This window comes from Muntiacus reevesi, chromosome 20 (assembly GCF_963930625.1).
Source record: "Muntiacus reevesi chromosome 20, mMunRee1.1, whole genome shotgun sequence".
NCBI lineage: Eukaryota > Metazoa > Chordata > Mammalia > Artiodactyla > Cervidae > Muntiacus > Muntiacus reevesi.
Genome location: NC_089268.1, coordinates 41,896,099 through 41,919,932, shown reverse-complemented (window position 1 = coordinate 41,919,932; position 23,834 = coordinate 41,896,099). Strand labels below are relative to the sequence as shown.

At 38.4% G+C, this 23,834-nt stretch overlaps 1 protein-coding gene across 1 annotated transcript in view; it reads right to left on the bottom strand.

Moving 5' to 3' along the window:
- The window catches only part of DTNBP1 (dystrobrevin binding protein 1), a 96,355-nt gene that overhangs the window by 63,765 nt on the left and 8,756 nt on the right, over positions 1 to 23,834 (bottom strand). Inside the window, exons 2-5 of the mRNA XM_065911901.1 lie at positions 22,070 to 22,123; positions 20,598 to 20,648; positions 17,070 to 17,130; positions 8,786 to 8,918 (exon numbers count right to left, since the gene is read on the bottom strand). Of these exons, the coding sequence (XP_065767973.1) occupies positions 8,786 to 8,918; positions 17,070 to 17,130; positions 20,598 to 20,648; positions 22,070 to 22,123 (299 nt within the window). The remainder of the gene's footprint in view (positions 1 to 8,785; positions 8,919 to 17,069; positions 17,131 to 20,597; positions 20,649 to 22,069; positions 22,124 to 23,834) is intronic.

The window sequence follows — 23,834 nt, the reverse complement described above, 5'->3', positions numbered from 1 at the left end:
GTGCCTGTGGAAAGCCTAACCTGAAACAATTAGCAAAAATCTAAGTTTTAATCAATGAAAAATTACACCTAAGATTTTCAGAAATGTCATCAGTGGTACCTGAGGAGTATATATATGGAAAGGCAAACAGGAAAAATGATGTTAATGTGTTAGTTGCTGCACAGATTATTTTTTTTTATTATTATATTAAATGGAAAAATGAGTGGGAGCCTCAGCCTGGGAGCCCGTGCTACTGGCCCTGAAGAAGGAGTGTTCAGTTCACTCTGTTAGAACGAGTTTGACAGGGTCTTACAAGAGGATCATAGCTAACAGGATTATTTAAAGGATATTTCACTTTGATTAGTGATAAGAACTAGAATAATTACATTCAATACGGAATCCATTTAGCTCTAAGCTACTTGGTTCCTTTAGCTTCAGGCATGCTATCCTCAGCATACAGGGGGCTGGGTAACGGAGAGGCTTTGACGGATAGGCCAGCACTGTGTTCTGGTGCTGGACGGCAACCTGAGGCTTAAAGCGCCCAGCAGAGTCCGGGGTCACATTATGGCTCCTGCCCAACTCCCAGTTCTCCCCTTTAGAAGTTTCAAAGGCTCCTGAGAACTTACAGTTTAACTCCCTACCCGAGCACTCAGGGACCTCTCACTCCCTGCCCAGAGACTACTTTTCCAGCCTCACCGCCACCCTCCTTCACGACCGCTTATGACTCCAAGGAGGGTCCCACGTGTGCCTGCCTGTCCTGAGCGGTCTTTGCTTCCCGCCCCAACCCCACATCTCCCTGGCAGGTTCAGGTCAGAGCTCTCCCTCCCCTCCTCTGTGCTCCCACTGACCTATGAACCCTGCCCAGGACTCACACCCTGACATTAACGCCACTATCCTGTCCTCTTATCTTTCTCAGCATTCTGTAAACATCTTAAGGGTAAACTCTATATTTTTGCAACATCCAGTCCCATCACTTCATGGCAAATAGATGGGGACAAAGTGGAAGCAGTGACAGATTTCATTTTCTTGGGCTCCAAAGTCACTGTAGACGGTGACTGCAGCCATGAAATTAAAAGATGTTTGTTCCTTGGAAGAAAAGCTATGACAAACCTAACAGTATATTAAAGCAGAGACATTACTTTGCCAAAAAAAGGTCCATCTAGCTAAGGCTATGGTCTTTCCAGGAGTCATGTACAGATGTGAGAGTTGGACTAGAAAGAAGGCTGAGCACCACAGAACTGATGCTTTTGTACTGTGGTGTTGGAGAAGACTCTGGAGAGTTCCTTGCCTGCAAGGAGATCTAATCAGTCAACCCTAATGGAAATCAATCCTGAATATTCACTGGAAGGACTGATGCTGAAGCTGACGCTCCATACTTTGGTCACCTAATGCAAAGAGCTGATTCACTGGAAAAGACTCTGATGCTGGGAAAATAGAGGGCAGCAGGAGAAGGGGGCAACAGAGGATGAGATGGTTGGATGGCATCATCGACTCAATGGACATGAGTTTGAGCAAATTCAGGAGATGGTGAAGGACAGGGAAGCCTGATGTCCTGTAGTCCATGGGGTCACAAAGAGTCAGACACAAATTAGTGCCTGAACAACAACAAAACATCTGGTCTGTTGAATTCAATTAAGAAGGATTTCTGGAGATACAATGATTCTATCACTCTAAAACAAAAAATAATCAAGAAAGCAAATCTATGAATCATATTCATCTAATTTACATATTAGGAGGTTATGCTAAATTTTGTCAATGAGTGAATTAAACATGGGCAGAGAACTTTGAAAACACTGTTATCAGTATATCAAGTTAGGCCCCAATGAATTAAAGCAGAAGCAGCAACGGAACTTCTCCATTTTAACTCTTATCAGGCTTGAGGTCAGTAATAAAATATATAAGAACTGTACCAATGAACATGAATTTTCTTCCCTTTTTATATGAAAAACTTTACAAAAATCTCTTTAAATAATAAGCTTATATATGGTATGTACTCTGAATATTTTATTTTGAATTTAAACAGGCAGAGATTTAATCTCCCTGTCACACCCTGCTCATCTCCTGCTAGGAAATAGTCACAAATTTCAGTAACTCTGGTAACTAGAATTAGAATGCACGTGGATAAAACACTAGCAGGCCTCCAGGGATACAAAAGGACCTTCACAAGAAGTTCCAGCCTCACCATTTTGCTCACTATAACAACAGTATATGTCTCAGTTAGTGATCAGTGGGGAAGATGGGTGGAATCTTATTGGGAAGGGCCATCTGGGAGAACCTGACACCTGGGCAGGAAAGAGCGTCACAAACCTTTGTGTGGAGACTGTCCCAGAGGAAGAGCCGTGCTATTTGGAATTTTCCTTCGTGCCATTTGTTTCAGATACATACTATGTATAGTGTAACCACTGGCATATGAAGAGTGGAGCAGCACATTAAAATTCATAACTTCACACTTAATGAGTATTTTGTAGCAAAAATAATTAGCTTCAGGGAACAAAGAAATCTCTGCAAAAACATAGGTCACAGGAGGCCAGGTACTAAAGGACCACAAGAGTCTTCCAATGCTTTTGTCACTCTTGGTGTGATAAGGTAATAATGGAGTGGTAACAGGGAACTTTGAGGCGGGCATTAGAAAGCCATCAAGGGACAAATGAGATCTGTGCAGTATATACTAAACCGTGTCGAAAGGGAGCTAATATGTCCCTTGAAGGGTCTAATCTCAGAACGTAACCTGGACCATAAGATAATCTGTTTCATGAAACTGTAAAACCTGTGACAATCTCCTAGCCAGATGCACTCTCAAATTCTGTACAGAGAAAGCAGAACAGTAATGTATCCGGTTAGGTCAGATTGAAAGAGAGAGGCAAGCAAGCTCAGTACAAGGCTGTCATTCTCTTACAGAACTGTTATCTGAGAATTAACAGAATCTTCTGTTCTAGATGAAGGTGTCTTTTTAAGTAGGTCATACAAAATAAACTAAGCAACAGAGAGAATTCAGAAAAGCTCTTGACATTTTAGACTTTTAAAATAGGAATAGGATTAGACTACCCTCTAGTGGCAGTTCAGGAGAATTCAATAAATATGTTCCAAACATCTTACCAGTTTCACAGTAAAATGCACAGAATAAGTGTTGTTAGGAAAAACCACTAGGTCATACTTTCTTCAATTTAAGTCTGAATTTTGCAATAAGGAGCTCATGATCTGAATCACAGTCAGCCGCATTAGTGACCTGGATAACCACAATGGTGTGGTCACTCACCTAGACCCAGACATCCTGGAGTGTGAAGTCAAGTAGGCGTTAGGAAGCATTACTACGAACAAAGCTAGTGCATGTGATGGAATTCCAGCTGAGCTATTTCATATCCTAAAAGATGATGCTGTAAAGTGCTGCACTCAAGATCCCAGCAAATTTGGAAAACTCAGCAGTTGCCCAAGGACTAGAAAAGGTCAGTTTTCATTCTAATCCCAAAGAAGCGCAATGCCAAAGAATGTTCAAACTACTGTACAGCTGCACTCATTTCACATGCTAGCAAAGTAATGCTCAAAATCCTTCAACCTAGGCTTCAACAGTACGTGAACAAAGAACTTCCAGATGTACAAGCTGGATTTTTTTAAAGGCACAGGAACCAGAGATCAAATTGCCAACATCAATTGGATCACAGAAAAAGTAAGAGAATTCCAGAAAAACATTTACCTCTACTTCATTGACCTCTCCTTCATTGATGCGCTAAAGTCTTTGTGTGGATCACAACAAACTGGAAAATTCTTAAAGAGATGGGAATAGCAGACCACCTTACCTGCCTCCTGAGAAACCTGTATGCTGGTCAAGAAACAACAGTTAGAACCCAGTATGGAACAATGGACTGGTTCAAAACTGGGAAAGGAGTACATCAAGGCTGTATATTGTCACCCTGCTTGTTTAACTTATATGCAGAGTACACTGTGCAACTGAACAATAAGAAAGGGCTGGTGGCTCAGCTGGTAAAGAAGCCACCTGCAACGCAAGAGAGCGTCTGCAGTGCAGGAGACCCAGGTTTGATCCCTGGGTCAGGAAGGTCCCCTGGAGAAGGAAACAGCAACCCACTCCAGTATTCTTGTCTGGGAAATTCCATGGACAGAGGAGACTGGTGGGCTACAGTCCATGGGGTTGCAAGAGTTGGACACGACTTAGTGCTAAACCAAGGAAGTGTACAGAATCTTGAGGACAATATTCCATTCTATCCTTACATACTATTTTTCAACATACAGAATACTACACTGTTCTCACATTTCACACTAGGGTTTTGCACTCTTAACTATTGTGTAGGACAAGCTAAATTGTGTAACACCCATCCAATCCTCCCCTCAAAGACAATGGTTTTGTAAATCTGCAACAGCCAAAGAGCCTCCCAGGAGAAAGTGAGCATCCTGGTGACAGCTGCCTGGTCTTGTCCACTGCTGTGTGCCCTGAGCCCACAAATGGCGCACGGGAGTCACAGATGCCTAACACATACCAGGCACCCTGTGAAGCAGGTTCTCTTTTCTTCAATCCTAAAAGCAAAGAAACTAAAGCTTAGAGAAGTCAGGAAACCTCCACGGAGTCTCACAGTTAAGAAGCTGGGAAACTGTGGTCCAAACCCAGATCTGAAAGTCAGTTCATAGTCCTTCTTTCCCAATTCCCAGCATACCTTTATTTATTACCTCTTTTATTTTTTTTTAATGACAAGCCTTACCAGTGATTATCAATTATACAGTCTTTGTAAGCTGGATGGATCACATCCCATTAAAAAAACAACATGAGTGGATTATCTGCTCCTACTTAATTCCTGAGGGAGCATGTAATCAGGAGCCATATTTATTAAGCTACAGGATAACACAGCTAAAAGCATCATCAAAGGTTCAAATTGCTCACATCATATTAATCCCTTATTCTTTAATAAGTCTTTAATAAGACCCTCTAGAGAGCAAGGCAAGACTAAAAGCGTTAAGTGGCCTAGGAAATATAGGGACTGAATGGATATAGTATTAGATTTGACAGTGAAAGGGCAAAAAGTTCAGAGAAGTTAAGAGAATCCTGTGACTACATATAGATTAGTTACTGTTTTATTCTAAGCAATTTTTATTTTTCATTACTGCTTGACTAAGCCTTGGAATACTATATCAAAGTAACTAGGTAATGACAAAGAGCATTCTGAGGCTACCCCCTGAAAGGGAAGCTGTCAGGGCTTCCCTGGTGGCTCAGGTGGTAAAGAATCTGCCTGCAATGCAAGAGACCCCGGTTTGAATCCCGGGTCAGGAAGATCCGTTTAGAAGGGAAAGGCTACCCACTCCTGTATTCTGGCCTGGAGAATTCCATGAACTGTATAGTCCATGGGGTCAACAGAGAGTCAGACACAACTGAGCGACTTTCACTTCACCCCCAAAATAAAGAAATCCACAGTTTATGGTAAGCATTAAAACCAAATGATTCGAATTTCTAAGAATGGTGCATAATCTCATTAAAATGAATTCATAAAATGCATTAATAATATAGATATGTATTTATACAATGGGCAAATTTGGCTTCCAAATGTTTTCCTCAGGCAACGGCAACAGCAGAAATAAACAAATGGGTCTAGATCAAACTATAAAGGTATTTGTACAGCAAAGGAAACCATCAACAAAATGGAATGGCAATCTTCTGAATGGGAAAAGATACTGCAGATGATCTATCTGATAAGGAGTTAATATCCAAAATAAATAAAGAACTCACACAACTCAAAAACAAACAAACAATCTGATTGAAAAAATAGGCAAAGGATCTGAATAAACATTTTCCCAAGGACCTGAAAAAAGATACACGAAGAGGTGCTCGACATGGCTAGTCATCAGGGAAATGCAAATCAAAACTATAGTATCACCTCACGCCTGTCAGAATGGCTGTTACCAAAAGACAACAAGTGCTGGCAAGGGGAGCCCTCGGGCACTGTTGGTGGGAATGTACCTTGGTATAGCCCCCACTGTGGAGAACAATATGGAAGTTCCTTAAAAAGTAAAAAACAGAACTACCATATGATCCAGCCACTCTACTCCTTGGTATTTATTCAAGAAGAAAGTGAAAACACTAATGAGGAAAGATACATCTGCCCCCGCCATGTTCACTGCAGCATTTTAGTTACAATAGCCAAAATATGGAAGTAAACCTAAATGTCCATCAACAGACGAATCAATAAAAAAGATGTGGTACATATATACACTGTAATATTACTCAGCCACAAACAAAAAATGAAATAATGCCATTCACAACAACATGGATAGACCTAGGGGGTAATATGTTATGTGGAATAACTGAGAAAGACAAATACCATATGATTTCATTTGTGTATGAAATCTAAAGAACAAAACAAGTGAATGAACAAAACAGAAAAAGACTCAGATACAGAGAACAAAGTGGCTGCTGCCAGAGGGGAGGGTGGTGGGGTAGCTGGATGAAGCAGGTGAGGGAGACTAAGAGGTACAAACTTCCAATTATAAAGTACCTCATGGGATGTAATTTACAATAAGAGGAATGTCAATAATATTATCATAACTGTGTATGGTGGCAGATGGCTACTAGACTTAAAATGGTGATCAATTCAAAATGTATATAAAGGGTGGAAAAAATGAAAGTGAAAGTTGCTCAGTCCTGTCAGACTCTTTGTGACCCCATGGGATAGACAGTCCATGGAATTCTCCAGGCCAGAATGCTGGAGTAGGTAGCCCTTCCCGTCTCCAGGGGATCTTCCCAACCCAGGGATTGAACCCAGGTCTCCAGCATTGCAGGTGGATTCTTTCCCAGCTGAGCCACCAGGGAAGCCCAAGAATACTGGAGTGGGTAGCCTATCCCTTTTCCAGAGGATCTTCCTGACCCAGGAATTGAACCAGGGTCAATCACTATAAAACACAATGTACGCACAGTGTACTTAAGTTTACACTATGTTGTACACCTGAAACTAATATAATATTGTAGGTCAACTATACTTCAATGAAAAATAAAAATTAAATTATTTGGAAGTGACTGTAGAGACTGATACTTCAACTTTAATTTAATTTGCTTTAATTTAGCTTTAATTTGCCTTTGGTGGTCGATGTTCTCGGATCAGTAAAGACAGAATTCAAGTGAGCATTTGGGAAACCCATCACATTCATTTAAAAAGTCAAAATGCAGTTTCTGAAGATGGTATCACATCACTAAACATCACTTCTTCAGGATAGTAGAATCCTAACTGAGAAGGAAAATACACTATACTTTATCTTAAGTAGAATCAACTATGAGAATAATTAGAACTGAGGCCAAATGCATTTAATCAGCAGAGTGGCATCAAACAAATAACATTTATAAACAGAATTTACTCTCGGCTAGAAAGGAAAGGGGGATAGTATCATAGGTGGATGTCTCTGCAAAGAAATATACAATCAGTGAAAAACAAAGACTCAAAGAGATACACGAAGAGATGCCGAACAGAAAATGGCTAAAAGGAATATTCCCCCAGTGTCTAGGAGGCTTTTTCTATCAGTTATCAAAGCTTGAGAAGGACCATTCCTACACCTACAAGAGGGAAATAAGGCCAGAGGGCCTTCCTCCTAAACCCAGAGTCTCTTTTCCCACACCCTGCTTTCAGAAATTCCAAAACACTGATTCCAGGGCTTCAAGAACGTGGGTCATGGGGTCTGCTGACAGGTGCCACTCCAAATGCCTCATCCTCCATTGAGTACGTCACCACCGCGCTGGGATCCTGGATGCACACCTCACTGTGTGTGACCCTGAGCAAGTCTCCCCCCCTCCAAGCCTAACCTGCCTAAGCTGTAAGGTAGGATAATAAAAGCTCCTTCTGCAGGGATCTTGTGAGGATTGTAAATAATGTCTGTAAAGCACCTAACCATCTCCGATATATGGTAGGCGCTATAAATGTTAGCTATTATTATCAGCAGTGGCATTCCAAACACCAATCGAGTTCATTTTATTCACACACACAAGTTTTATGCTTTGCTAATTACTTGCTTTGTAAATCAGCTCTGTTTTGCTTTTAAAAATGTGGTATTGAAAATCAGAAGAGATGATGGGGTATCTTTACACCTTCTTAGCTATTAAGACTCAGACAGGTTATTAGCTCAAGAAATTCATCTCCTATGTAGATAGCCCCTACCTCTTACTTCACTAAGATCTTAAGCTTGGTTAGAAAATAATAAGACACAATGTTATATTATGATGTGGCGCTGTCAAGCATAAAAGTCAATTTTCTGAATATCAGCCCAAGAAACAAATATCAGCATGATTTATCCCAGTAAAAACAAAAAATAAACATATAATCTTCCACAAGGTATAAAGTTAACCAAACAGGTACCCTCACTTAATTGTATCAGCTTGATGATCTTTTATCAGTTTAAGGAGGGAAAAAAAGCATATTTCAAGACATGAAGCTCTGAGCACACCCAGTATTAAAAGCAACAACTTCCAGAGTACAGCCTTTAGTCATAGCAAAGCCACCGTAACCTCTTTCATTTCCTATATTTACACTATTAAACAGAGACCTAAAGTCACGAAGACAACCCCGAGTCACTTTAAGAATCAACAAAAGTATGTTTTCTGAGCAGAATGGAGGCAGAAAAAGGTTATGGTGTATTTTAAAGATCATTTAAATCATCGTTTTTTGGTCAAATCATCAGTTAATCAAAATATGAAATTAATTAGAACTATTTCCCTCCAAATCCTGTTAAGCAATAAGATTAATGTATTCTTAGAAACCTGTGGAATCATGCCAAATTATTTTCCTTCCTAGAAGCAGCATTTGGAGGCGAACGGGGAACTTACTCAGACTTGCCGTCAGGGATTCTAAGTCTGCGATGAGGCCTGGAAGCTGCTGAAGCTGCTGCTGCAGGTCCCGGAGGCTCGCCTGCTTCTTCTCCCAGTGCGCGGAGAGCATGACCACCTCGCCATCCACCCGCTGCAACACGGAAGGGGAGGGTCAGGCCCAGGGACTGCAGGCACAGAGGTCAGACCGGCGTAGTGAGAGCCAGCCGTGTTATCTGCAAAAGCCCTGCTACTGGGTCCAGACAACACAACACTCTGAGGAGACTGGCGTTGTTTTCTTTCTTAGAAAAGAACCACCTTAATAACCAGTGCAGAAAAACCTCAAATTACAGGTTGCCGCTGCATCTTAACCCAGGAAAGAGAAAGTTCAGCCATGACCTTAGAAGTCACTTCTAACTACACCCTGTTTCTTAAGTAAACCATGTATTTGCACAATTCAAATCTAGAAAAAATAAAACAGAAAACAACCACTAACAACTGAAAAGAAAACAAACAAAAACAAACCCGAGACATAATGAATGGGTAATTATTTGCCTTACAAAAGGACTTATTTGAAAGAAAAGTCCCCTAATGCATTTAGAATATACCATGATTCAGTTTCCATTTAAACAGAAACGTTCACTGAATAAAGTAAGATAAATGGTACTTGTATACGAAGGAATCACTGAGGCAAATGAACAATTTCATAAAAAAAGGAGAAAAGGATTTACACTAACAAATTCAGATGCGAAAGCTTCCTAATAGCAGGGATGTGAGACACTAGGCTAGCCTAAAATAATTTTGACTTCTTTTCCAGATGACTTAAAGAAAATGACAGACAGCGGTTTCTTCCAGACAGTTTTGTTTTGGTCCTAACATGGTGAGAGGGGAAAGGCCTACAATAAGATTTAGAAGGGACATAGAGAGGTTATCTTTTGAAAACATCACTAGTGATGAGTAAGAACTGTGGAAGATTCCTGCGTGTTGCACAACAAAGACTGCAAAATTCATTATATAACAAAAGGAAGTATATCTGAACTTCATCTGTAAAATATAAAGTTTTAATATAAAAGAGTTCACAGTTAAGTTATATTAAAAAAGGGGCAATTTATACAACCCATGATGAAGATTCTTCAAGAGTTGAAACACAAATACAATTGATTTTTACTGAATTTCACTAAAGAAAGACCTTTCAGAGGAATAAAAATACCAAAATAAGATACAAAATTATTTGCATGTGGTGCTAGATTGTTTTAGCTTCTACATTTTAATATTCCAGGAATTCACAACATTGAAATAAAAACAAGAAAGAGGTCAGCAAGCTGCCCTGTTTGCTCATTTTATCCCCACCTCACACCTCTTCCCGTTGTCAGGCAGTCTTCGTTGGAGGGGTAATACACACTGTCTCACACACAAGCCTCAGCTGAGCTGGAGAGGCGACACCAGGGGCATGATCATCAATTCTGCATGCTTAAAAACGCCTGTGCCAGCCAATATAAAGATCCCAGAGAGCAGTTTAAAAAATACTGAGCATGGCTAACAGATTAATGTGGCTAATACAGCTTCTCTGTGATGCAATAATAAGAAAATTAGGGCTTGAAATAAGAACCCCTGCCCATAGGATTCATCTGTAATATCCAACAAGCTTCTACTGAACACCTGCTCTTTGCCTGGCTCTGTTTCAGGCACTGAAGATACTGTGGTGAACAAAAAAGAAAAAAAAAGATTGTGTTTTACTCTGGAGTAGGTCTCACAAATTCTCTAGGCCTCAGTTTTTAAACACTAATAAAAGAAAAAATAATTTCCTGTATCACAGGGCTGACGATGATAAAAGGTATTTTTCCTGGTACATGGCATATCTTTTAAAAAGTTTGTTAAATCTTAATCGCAGTGGTTAATTGTGTTAATAATTTGAAAGATCTAGAATAAACAATTTTTAGATATAAATATTACTGAAAATTAAAATGAAACATAGATATTAAAACTTAAGTACAGTATAGTTCATGCCTTCCACGAAATTCAAAATCATATTCTGTATATAGAATATAAAAAGTGTACATAAAAAGAATCTATCAAAATACATTCAAATATTATTTTAATTTAGAAGAATGGGATGTTGAATGGATTCTCCGAAATCATCATCGACAATTATGTAATATATGAGTAAAGCATTTTGAGCATTTTCTATGTGCCAGGCCCCGTGTTAAGCAATTTACATTAAACACATAGTAACCTTGTAAACAGAGCAATATTACTACATTCATTTTACAGAAGAAGAAACTCAGGTGCAAGGAAGACAGGTCACTTGCTCAAGGGCCACACAGGACCTAGATTCAATCCCAGGAATCTGACACTTAAGCCCACGCCCTTAATCCACCTTCTAAGGACCGTGTATGCAGGGACACAAAAGGAAGAAAAGTGAAAAGCAGCGAAAGAAAAGGTTCTGAGAAACTGTACTTCAGCTTTACTTAATAAGGAAGGAGCCATCTTCAGAAGGCCAACTTTTCTCCTCCAAGTAAACAATTCTGAATAAATCCAGATTTAACACCAGGAAATCAAGTTTAAGTAGCAAGACAAACCCACAGTTTGGGCTTGTTCCCAAAAGTTACAAATCATCACAAAAGTCCTCCTGGTGGACACTGAAGTTAGGAAAACAAAGAAAAAGCTGGGACCCAAATGATATTCAAAAGGGGTAATATTTGGGTAATAAAACAACATAAAAACTTATATATTTGTAAACAACAGTTCAGCATTTTGGGGGAATGCTTTCCTGATAGCTCAGTTGGTAAAGAATCTGCCTGCAATGAGGAGACCTGGGTTCGATCCCTGGGTTGGGAGGATCCCCTGGCTAAGGGAAAGGCTACCTGCTCCAGTAATCTGGCCTGGAGAAGTCCATGGATGAATCCATGCGCTTGCAAAGAGTTGGACACAACTGAGCGACTTTCACTTTCACTTAGTTCATGTGATTTTCCAACAACTCCGTTTGCTAAGCAGGGTGAATGGTGTTATACCATCTTATGTGAGTCAACTAGAAACAGAGAGACTCCGTTTATCTGCCCAAGGTTAAAATGCATTACTGCAGAAACCAGACATTCCCACACCCAGTTCAGTCCACTCCCGACCACAAGCAGAAGAGATTCAAGCCGGAATCCAAAGAGAATGAAGCATGCCTGATTTAACCAGCTTACACACCAAGCTGTCAAAGCATGAGTCTTAAAAGAGTTCAATCTGAAGGCAAGCAAGTATTTCACAACAATAAAAAGCATACGCAAATAATGCACTGGAAGTCTAACTTTAGAAAGTTACCCTCAGAATAACCCCTAAGTCACTATCAATTTACGTGTTTATTTACATACTAAGAGAGGGAAAAACAAATCAAAGAACTTGTTAAAAAAAAAAATCTTGTAGAAAAAGTCTAGACAGCAAAGCTACATTGAACAAACTGTTTGCTAAAGCAACATGGCTCTGAATTTTAAGACTATAAATAAGAATTAGCTTTAAAGTAGTTAAGTATAAAATAACTTGTCAAAGAAGACTGAATTATCATTAAGTATATTTGCCCTGGCAGACTGACATTGACTAAAGGCCACTAAAGACACATGAGCATGGCCTGACAAAATACACAATAAAACAGTTTATTAAAGATACACATTTCAAAATTTTACATATGTCTTGATAATATGTCAGAGAGATTTAAAATAAATTTTCATTTTTTAATCTGAGAACTATATTTCTGGAAACCAATAGTGGCACTTTTGATAAGATAGGAGTCTTACAATAAAAAAGTACACAACTATGAAAACATTATATATTTCCCCCCATATAATAAATTCAGAAACAGAACTTCCAGGACATTATATCTCCAATGTATTTTATTATGAAATGCTTCTTATAATCAAAAGAACAACTTTCGTTAGAGCTCCTCTATAGGATACGGTCTTCACTGAACATTGTGGGATTCATCCATATTGATACACGGAGGTGTAGTGATTGACTAATTTTCATTGCTGCATAGCATTTGATCTTTTTGCAGCATTTCCATGAAAGGGATGGAACCTGGGCCCCCTGCACTGGGAGCATGGAGTCAGCCACTGGACCACCAGGGAAGTCCCTGATCCTATAAATAATAATTTACACCATAGGGAAACTTTGGGACTGTCTAAAGTTTCAACAAAACCTGCTATAAACATTCTGGAACAAATCTGGTGCACAGAGGCAATTTTCACAAATTAGGTTCCAACACGTCCCAGGTACCGAGCTCCTCACTGCACCCTCTTCCCCCACCACCCAGTGGCTCAACTGGGCTAGACCTCCCCCAGCCTAGGCGCCTCTGGCTTCAGGTTCTCTCATCTGTTTGTCACACGTACCAATGTTACCCAAGGAGGGGTGAGGCACACACCATCACAGGGCAAAGCTGGGACAGAATGCTACAGAAATCTCCCGAGGGGTAGAACTGCTGTTTCAAAAGCTCTGTGGAATTTCAATTTTTACTTCATGCCAGCTCATTTTCCTAAAATCACTGTGCCAATCGATTTACACTCCCTAGTTCTAGCTGTTCCCCATCACGCTGCTGGGGAAGGGAAAACTGTCATCAGTGAGTAATGACTGTCTGCACAGAAAATTCAAGGCTTCTTAAATGCTTGATAATCTAATGAGTGTAAATCTGAGGTTTTAATTTGTATTTCCTTGCCTTCTAATTGACTTTAAACATGTTTTCACATTTACTGGCCACTCACGCTTTTTGTTCAGGGTAATGCCTGGTCATACCTCTCGTGCACTTTTTAATGGGTTACTGTTCTCTTTTTTAATTGGTGTGCAGAGGTTTTTCACGTTTTTTGAACACTAGTCCTCTGTTTTGTGAACTGCTTAACTTTTTCATGATACTGCTTGATGAATAGAAGATTTGATAAAAATTATCAATATTTTACTTTATGGTTGGTGTTTATTGTGCCTTGTTAAAGAAACCTTTCTCTGCCCTGAGATCTTAGCTTTTCCACCATTTTCTAAAAAATGTAGTTTTCCCTTTCACATTTAAATCTGCTGGAGCCAAAATGTGAACCAAGATCTTCAGCTTTTATTCAACACTATATTGGAAGTTCTACCCACTATAAAAAGAGATGAAGAAATGAAAAGACTGGTAGGTTTTTGTTTCTTCCCTCCCATCTTCACAAAACTCCCATCCCAGATGTAAATTATCAGAATAAGATGATTTAGTAAGATGATTGACTATGAAATCAAAGTACTGCAAGTCAAATACTGCAGGTTTTGGTAGCTATTAGGACAAAAGTTACCATCTATTAAAAACTTGCTAAAATGTTTTACTCTGAATCAATTTCATAGGATATATTTTCTGCATCTGATGATCATATATTTTTCTCTTAATTTGTTAACATGGTCAACTGCATATAGATTTTCTAATGTCAAGCCAACCTTTTGATCCTGGAATAAACCGGTTTGGTTTTTTTTTTTTTTTTTTTAATGCAAGACTGGATTTAGTTTGTCAACACAGCCATATATAGCAGGTTGTTTCCCAGACAGAACACTATTTGTTATCATCCAACATTCACAGAGCAAACACAAAGTTCTGGCTCATACTTATATAGGAAAACTTTACATTTAAGCTTGATATAGATTTTAAAACAATGTGTGAGAAGATTCTCAAATTAAATTTCAAACAATATTGTCAGAATACAAGAATCACAAGACAGTATGAGGAGCCCACCAAAAAGGAGAGGCAGGCCCTGCACACTGCGGGTATTGAGGGGTCACATCACTGCACACGAGGCAGCTGGGTGTCAACCAGTGCACATCACAGGTTTGGAGGCGGAAAGCTGTGGATGAAGCACTTGATGTCTTAACAAACTGCTACCATCTACAGAATTTTTTAAACAGAAATATTTAAGAAAGCTGGCAGAGGGCTTGGGGTTGGTAGTAACACATTATGACTTTTCCAATTTACAGTGTGTCAAGTAGGTTCCTGGATAGAATGCACAGAACATCTGATTTCCAGAAACAGGCTGCTGAAGTTAAGTGAGAGCTCATACCTCTATTCTGTTTATAGTTTTTGGATCTGCATTCATGAACGGGACTGGACTCCAATTTCACTTTCTCATACTTCGCTTGTTGGGTTCAGGATCAGTTATTCTAGCCTCATGCAATGGGCAGGGCAGCTTCCTCTTGTTTCACTTGCTGCAGGAGTCTGTCTAACACTGAGATGGTGGATTCTCTGAAAGTCTCATAGAACTCCTATATAACTTGGTGGGCCTGTTGCTTTCCTAGTGAAAAGATTAATTACTAACACTGTTTCTTTAGTGGCTATAAGATTATTCAGGATTTGTACTGCTTTTAGAATTAGTTTTAGTAAAAATTTCTGGGTTTCCCCCATGAGTCACAAAATAAAGAATCTGTCTTTAAGGCAGGAGACCCAGGTTCAATTCCTGGGTTGGGAAGATCCCCTGGAGAAGGGAATGGCTACCCACTCTAGTATTCTTGCCTGGAGAATTCCATGGACAGAGGGCCTGGAGGGTGGTCTACAGTTCATGGGGTCACAGAGGTGGACACAACTGAGCAACTAGAACTTTAGTAAAAATATCTAGTATTTTGCCATTTTGCCCTGTTTTCAAATGTGTCCTAGAGTTGTTCACAAACTCTTTATCTTTCACTCTCTGCTATAGCTAGTTATATTCTTTAATCCTTAAAACTATTCCTCCTTTTTTCTTAATCAATATAATTAGATAGCTACCATATTTTATTAGTCTTCTAAGAACTTGTGACTTTGTCTAGCATCTATTGTATTTTTACATTCTATTTAATTTATTTCTCTCATTTTTATCATCTCTTTCATTCTTTCTTAATGATTTGTTCTGTTCTCTAATTCTTAAGTTAGATTAGCTCATTGACTTTCAGTCTATTTTTTGTCCATAAAATTTCCCAAGTAGTTTTTGACAACTCACACAATATGCATGTAGTAATTATTGAACCATAAATGATGTATAATATACATGTTTAATTTGCAAACATATGGATTTTTCAAAATTTTTTTCCTATACCAACTTTCAGGGTCATCTGCACCACGATCACAGAATATTCTGTATGACTTGATTTACATGCAACTTGTTGAGAACTGCTTTGTGGCCCAGCACAGTCAACCTTTAGGTGTTCTAGGTGTGCTTTAAAGAATTTGTTGCTTCCTTTTGCCAACAGGTAGCTTTTCTTTTCTTTCTTTTTAAAAATGTCCTAAATTAACCTTTCACCAAGAGTATCTAGAGCTTTATGCAGGAGTCACAGACTCAGTTCCCCACAGACAAAAATCTTCTATCTGAATAAATCTCTAAGACATTTGTTTTCCTATTTGAATCTTGCTTCCATGTTTTGTTTTTTTTCAGCCACTCTCATTTCAGTTCCCCGCTGTTTTTGTTTGCTTGCTTTGGCCCTTTAGGACTTCTCTTAATTTTTGTAAGCTTACTGCATTAAAAAAAAAAAATTGTTTTTTAAATCTATCCAGCATTTAGGGGTTTTACACTTATAGGACTTTTCAAAGTATTTAGTCCACCTTACTGACAGAAGCCTATATTTTTCCTTTTTCAGTAATTTCTAAGAGAAACACTAATGTCTAAATTTTATCATGTGTATTAATTACCATGTTCTATGTAACTATTACAGCTTCACTAATTCAGGTAAATGGTAAAGTCAGTTTAAATTAATTAAAAAGTCAGAATCACAGACATGATTTTAGAAAGAAAGTTTGACAGACATCAGTAGCAGAGTATTTGACCTTGGCTAAAAAAGCTTTAAGTACATATACCAGATAATTTTAATTATAAGTCACTTTTATTCATTACACACTCTATAGAGCTAGAAAATAGGTTGTTTCTCTAAGTTATTGAGGTTTACTCCTGAGATTTTTATATTTATTTGCTAATAAGCAAATTAATGATTTTAAGTAGACTGAGCAAAGTTAAACTTTTGTCCCTGCCAAAGGAATTCTTAAATAGTGAGTAGAAAGAAATGACATAATTTATATAAACTGCAAAGGTACCAGACTTCAAATTTAAAGCATCATACCTCGATGAACTGAACAATCACTTGCGACTCTAGAATAAAAGTTATAAACTCTCTAAGTTAACTAAATTACTTGACTTAAAAATTACGAAAAAGTGATTTAGGGTGTTTCATAATCAAGTATAAAATTCACTTTAAGATATCCTGTCAAACATTTTAACACAATTATAAGTTCAATTTCTTAAAAACAAGCATTTAAGACTGCAAAAGTATATTTTCCCCATAAGATGAGCCAATTCTTTACCTCTCCAGCACTTGCACATTCCTTGGCCCTTCTGTGGAGTGCAGCCCATGTATCTTCATACCTAAGAAAAGCAAAACAAAAAAAAAATTCAAAATAAAAGCCACACATTAAAAACTCCTATCTAAAATATGACCTGTGGTCTCAGAAAGGAATAGCTCAAAAAGTAATGGAGACATTCTGCAAGCACACAGACATCGGCTTGAAGGGGCTTCTAGTTGCCAAATCCAGGACACGGGATTTGGTAGAAAAAATAATGGTAGAAACAGGTTAGAGCTCATAGATTAAAACCAACAGCCATGAGTTTACAGTGATTTAAATAAACAACCAAATAAACAAATGGGGCAGAAGTGAGCGAAAACCTCTTCCTTACAGTAGAATTCCAGTAAATAATGATATGAAAAAAAATGAGAAAAATAGAAAATCACCATTTTTTAAACACAATGAATTATTTCAAGCAAGAACTGTAATAGATGCTAAAATTAGTGGGTGAAAATATGAAGAGAAACAGGATGTTTTCATAAATTCATCAAAAAATTCATAGGAAATATCAAAGGATCCTAAAAAAGCCAAAACAGTCTTGAAAGGAAGAACAAAGTTGGAAGACACACACTTCTTAATTTCAAAGCTTACTAGAAAGCTATAATAATCAAAAATATGGTACTGGCATAACGGGAGACATATAGGCCAATGAAATAGAGCCCAGAAATAAAACCTTGCATGTATGGTCAAATAACTTTTGACAAGTGTGCCAAGATCATTAAATGGGGAAAGGATAGACTTTTCAACTAACATGCTGGTGCTAGGGAAACTGCATATCCACAGGCAAAAGACTGAAGCTGGACTCTTAACACCATAAACAAAAATTAAATAAAAATGGATCAAAAAATCCAAACATAAGATCCAAAACTATAAAATTTTTAGAAGAAAACATGAGCTTCTTGCCATTATATTTGGTAATGATTTCTTAGATATAATACTAAAGGCACAGGTAACAAAGAAAATAGACAAACTGGACTTAATCAAAATTAGACACTTTTGTGCATCAAAGAATATAATCAACAGATAAAAGGCAACCAATAAAATGGAAAAAAATATTTACAAATCACATATTTGACAAATGATTAATATCCAGAATATACAGAAAATGCCCAACACTCGACAAAAACAAATACAACCCTATCCAAAAATAAGCAAAGGACTTGAATAGATATTTCTCTAAAGAAGATATATAAATGGCCAATAAGCACATGAGAAGATCACCATCATCATTGTTAGGGAAATGAAAATCAAAACCACAATGAGACACCACTTCACACCAATGAGAATGGCAAAAAAACAAAACAAAACAAAACAAAACAAAAACCCTCAAGCAAACAGAAAACCCCAAAAGTTTTGGTGAGGATGTTGAGAAATGGCAACTGGAAATATGTGCACTGCCCTGGTGGCTCAGATGGTAAAGAATCTGCCTGCAATGAAGGAGACATGGGTTCTATCCCTGGGTTGGGAAGACCCCCTGGAGAAGGAAATGGCAACCCACTCCAGTATTCTTGCCTGAGAATCCCATGGATAGAGGAGCCTGGTGGGCTGCAGCCCATGGGGTGGCAAAGAGTCGGACACAACTGAGCGACTAACACACAGGGAGGAACATAAAATAGTGCAGCTGGTCAACAGTATATTGGTTCTTCAAAAAATTAAAGTACAATTACCATCTGATTCAGCATTTCCTCTTCTGAGGATACACCACCAAAAACTGAAAGCTGGATCATAAACAGATATTTGCACACCCATGTTCATAGCAGCATTATTCACAATAGCCAAAAAATCAAAGCAACTTGTGTCCATTAATGGATGAAGGTATAAGCAAAATATGGTATATTCATACAACAGGATATTATTCAGCCTTAAAAAGGAAGGAACTTCCTTTGAATTAGTGGTGAGGATGGTGGTGATCACAGTATAATGCACAGAAACATCTAATAACTATGTTGTGTACCAGGAACTAACAAAGTATTGTAAGTCAATTTTACTTCAAACACAAGCAGGCAAACAAGTAGAAAAAGAGATTAGATTTGTGGTTACCCAAGGTGGAGGGACAGGGAATTGAATGAAGGCAGTGAAAAGGTACAAATTTCTAGTCTGTAAGATAAAAGTGTACCAGGGATGTAGTGTATATTATTAATATAATTAACAATACTGGACATTACCAGTTCATCCTAAAGGAGATCAGTCCTGGGTATTCATTGGAAGGACTGATGTTGAAGCTGAAACTCCAATACTTTGGCCACCTGATGTGAAGAGCTGACTCATTGGAAAAGACCCTGATGCTGGGAAAGATTGAGGGCAGGAGGAGAAGGGGACGACAGAGGATGAGATGGTTGGATGACATCATCGACTTGATGGACATAAGTTTGAGTAAACTCCGAGAGTTGGTGATGGACAGGGAGGCCTGGCTTGCTGCGGTTCATGGGGTCACAAAGAGTCGGGCATGACTGAGCGACTGAACTGATATATGAAAGTTGCTGGAATAAATTCTGAGTTCTCATCACAAGGAAAACATTTTTTTCTTTTTTCTTTTATTTTTTATCTATATGAGATGGTGAATGCTCACTAAATTCACTGTGGCAATCATCTCATGATGTGTGTAAGTCAAATCATTATGCGGCAATACCTTAAGTTTACATAGTGGTGTATCCTGATTAAACCTCAATAAAACTGGAAAAAATTAGGAAATTTTTACATTCTATACGGATGAAACTTGTAAATATATTAAGTGAAATAAGCCAATCACAAAAAGACAAGTACTGCATGATTCCACTTACATAAGGTACCTAAAGTAGTCAAATTTATAGAAAGATATGTTGAGAATTTTTTCATGCGCTTATCCACCATTTGCCCATCTTTTTTACGGAAATGACTATTCAAATCATTTGCCTATTTCTTCAATGGGTTGTTTGTCTTTTTACTGTTGAGTTATAAAAGTTATTTATAGTCTAGATACAAGTACCTCAAAAGATGTATAATTTGCAAATATTTTCTCCCCTTCTATGAATTGTTCTTTCACTTTCGTGACAGTATTCTTTAAAGAGCAAGTTTTTAATTTTGATAAAAGTCCAATTCATCCTTTTTCCCTTTGTCACTTAAGCTTTTGATGTCATCTAAGAAAATCATGTCTCTAATATTAACTTGCATATCAAGGGAAATGGATTGGAGAAGAAATGGTATAAAATTAAGAATCAAAACAAGAAAATTATTGAGGACTCAAATCCGGAGTCAATTTTCTTGCAACAAAGAAACCACGAACATAATACATGCACACAATAAAGTTATCAATTAGTAAATACAATAGTGATCAATACACTCAAAATATGAATGGCCTTTGTATTTATCAGTGAAATGTAAAAGCCCCTGAGGGACACAATCTCTATGTTAAGGTAAAAACTTAGTTGTTTTAAGGTGTCTATCTCTAGAATTATAAAATACTTTTAGATAACAGAAGCATAACCTTTTTATTTAAATGAAAACACTTACCTGCTAAGTAATTCTAGTCCAGCAGAGTACTTTGGCAAACATGGAACACTCCTGCCAAAAGAAACACTTATTTTATTAAAAATTGATGCTGCTTTAGGTCAACCTAAAAAAAGTTACATACAACAATTTTGATGTTCTCAATCATAATGTGGAATATTTTTAAATCACTAATGACAACTGATCTAAATTTTTAGAAAAACGTAGTATTATTGCAAAGTTGTTGTTTAGTCACTAAGCTGTGTCCCACTCTCTTGCAACCCCGTGGACTGTAGCCCTCCAGGCTCCTCTGTCCATGGGATTTCCCAGACAAGAATACTGGAGTGGGTTGCCATTTTCTTCTCCAGGGATCTTCCTGAGCCAGGGATCAAACCTGTGCCTCCTGCTTTGGCAAGCAGGTTCTTTACCACTGAGCCACTGGGGAAGCCCCTATTCCAAAGTTAATATACTGCAACATACCATTAGCCATCACTTTGCCCTGCAGATTTTTAACCCACTATAAAACAATAAACACTTTAACAGAATTCTAGCTAAGAAGAAAAAAAAATTTTTTTCCAGAAAAACATCTATTTCTGCTTTATTGACTATGCCAAAGCCTATGACTGTGTGGATCACAATAAACTGTGGAAAATTCTGAAAGAGATGGGAATACCAGACCACCTGACCTGCCTCTTTTTTTTTTTTTCCATTTATTTTTATTAGTTGGAGGCTAATTACTTTAAAATATTGTAGTGGTTTTGCCATACATTGACATGAATCAGCCATGGATTTACATGTGTTCCCCATCCTGATCCCCCCTCCCACTTCCCTTCTCATCCCATCTCTCTGGGTCTTCCCAGTGCACCAGCCCTGAGCACTTGTCTCATGCATCCAACCTGGGTTGGCAAAGAAAATTTTTTAAAAGCTCCTCATCTCTAGGCTTTTAAAAAATTTTTTGGTTGTGCCAAATGGCATGCAGGATCTTAGTTCCTTCACCAGGGATCCAACCTGTGCTCCCTGCATTGTCAGTGTGGAGTCTTAATAACTGGATCACCAGGGAAGTCCCCATTGCTAGCCTTAAAGTGAAATTTAGTAATGTGTGTTACTTTAAAAAAATGAAAAAAAAAACCTGCGCAATATTAGTGTTTTCATATAAAACAGGTAACACAGCTGAAGAGGCTCACTTGCCAAGTACTGTTTCATTATTAATTTGCTTCTCAATGGAGAACTTTTACTTTGCTCTTAATATACAAATAAAAATTAATTATGATCAAATCCATTGACTGTCATAGAGTAAAACAATTACCTGTCACTTTTTAAACCATTTTACAATTTTATCAGAAAAATTTCCAGTGTTAGAAAATTTAGAAAGAATCAATAAACTGTTCAGTCAGATGCACTCAACAGATGTAAAATACATTAATTATACTATTATAACTATAACCAAAAATTGTATGAAATTTAAGTCACAGTAAATTAAAACAGCACATGCTTACCTGGGTTTGTTTTTTACTTTAGCTTCTCTTGACTTGTCACTTAAAGTCTTCAGCCTATAATTCAACAAGTATAAAATATCACATTTTTACAGTTTAAGAAATTTTCAAATGCAAATTTCATAGCTGATAAAATTTCTGGTTGGAAAAGTTAATACTTTTTTTAGAAAGAATTAAGCACCTCTATAGACAACAAATATTTGTATACTATATATAAGACACCACAAGTGGAAAATTTACAGCAAATATTTTTATATTATTTTTGCCCCAAATCCCTTTTCTAGAAACATCTCCTAAATATGACTAGACTAAAGAAGCCTCACTACTCTGGAAACATCAGAAAAAAGAGCGTGGTCCCCATAGGTGAACTTGATCAGTAATAAAAAATGTCTAAGCAGCACATTTTACAAAATTTATTTTTACAACATTTTGCTGGTTTCTGCCATCCATCAACATGAATCAGCCGTAAGTATACATATGTCCCCTCCCTCTTGACCCTCCCTCCTACCTACCCCCCCATCCCAGCCCTCCAGGTTGTTCCAGAGTCATGGTTTGAGAATCATACAGCAAATTCCCCCTGGCTAGCCACTTTACATATGGTCAGTCAGTCAGTCAGCTCAGTCACTCAGTCGTGTCCAACTCCTTGCGACCCCATGAACCGCAGCACGCCAGGCCTCCCTGTCCATCATCAACTCCCAGAGCCCACCCAAACTCATGTCCACTGAGTCTGTGATGCCATCCAACCACCTCATCCTCTGTCGTCCCCTAGTGTATGTTTCCATGCTACTCTCTCCATTTGTCCCACCCTTTTCTCCCCCAACACCCCCGCCCCAGCCCCCTCCATGCCCATAAGTCTGTCTAACCAAGACATTTTAAAGTGATACTATACTAAGCACTCTCTAAGTGCCAACATTCTGAGAAATTTTAGCTATTGATAAGAAGTTTCTAAAACACATTACAAACCTCTTTCATTAAAGAGGAGTTGGTACATTTTCTGATAATTTAGGGTTATTATCATGAACACCACTGACTGCATTTTGCAAGAGAACAGTACATTCCTTAGATGTTTCTGAGCTAGGAATGCCTCATAATTTGCCAACCTGAAACCAGTAAACAGTGTTTTGGGAGTCTGTTCAGGATCCTATTTTAAAAATTTAAATTTTCAATCTCTACCACTGGTCATCGTATCAGCTACTACTTACTGCTTCTGCTAGCTATTTAACGCTAGCAGCCTGCGTGAGTGCTAGGTCATTTCAGTGACTCACTGTGACTTCTATGGACTGTAACCTGCCAGGCTCCTCTGTCCATGGGATTCTCTGGACAAGAATACTGGAGTGGGTTGCTGTGTCCTCCTCCTCCAGAGAATCTTCCCGACCCAAGGATAGAACCCGCATCTTGAACACCTCCTGCATTGGCAGGTGGATTTTTTTTTCTTTCTTTCTTTTTACCACTAGCGCCACCCGGGAAGCCTGCTGCTGCTAAGTCGATTCAGTCGAGTCCGACTCTGTGCAACCCCATAGATGGCAGCCCACCAGGCTCTGCCATCCCTGGGATTCTCCAGGAAAGAACACCGGAGTGGGTTGCCATCTCCTTCTCCAATGCATGAAAGTGAAAACTGAAAGTGAAGTCGCTCAGTCGTGTCTGACTCATCACGACTCCACGGACTGCAGCCTACCAGGCTCCTCCGTCCATGGGATTTTCCAGGCAAGAGTACTGGAGTGGGGTGCCATTGCCTTCTCCCCCGGGAAGCCTACTCCCCTTCTATTTG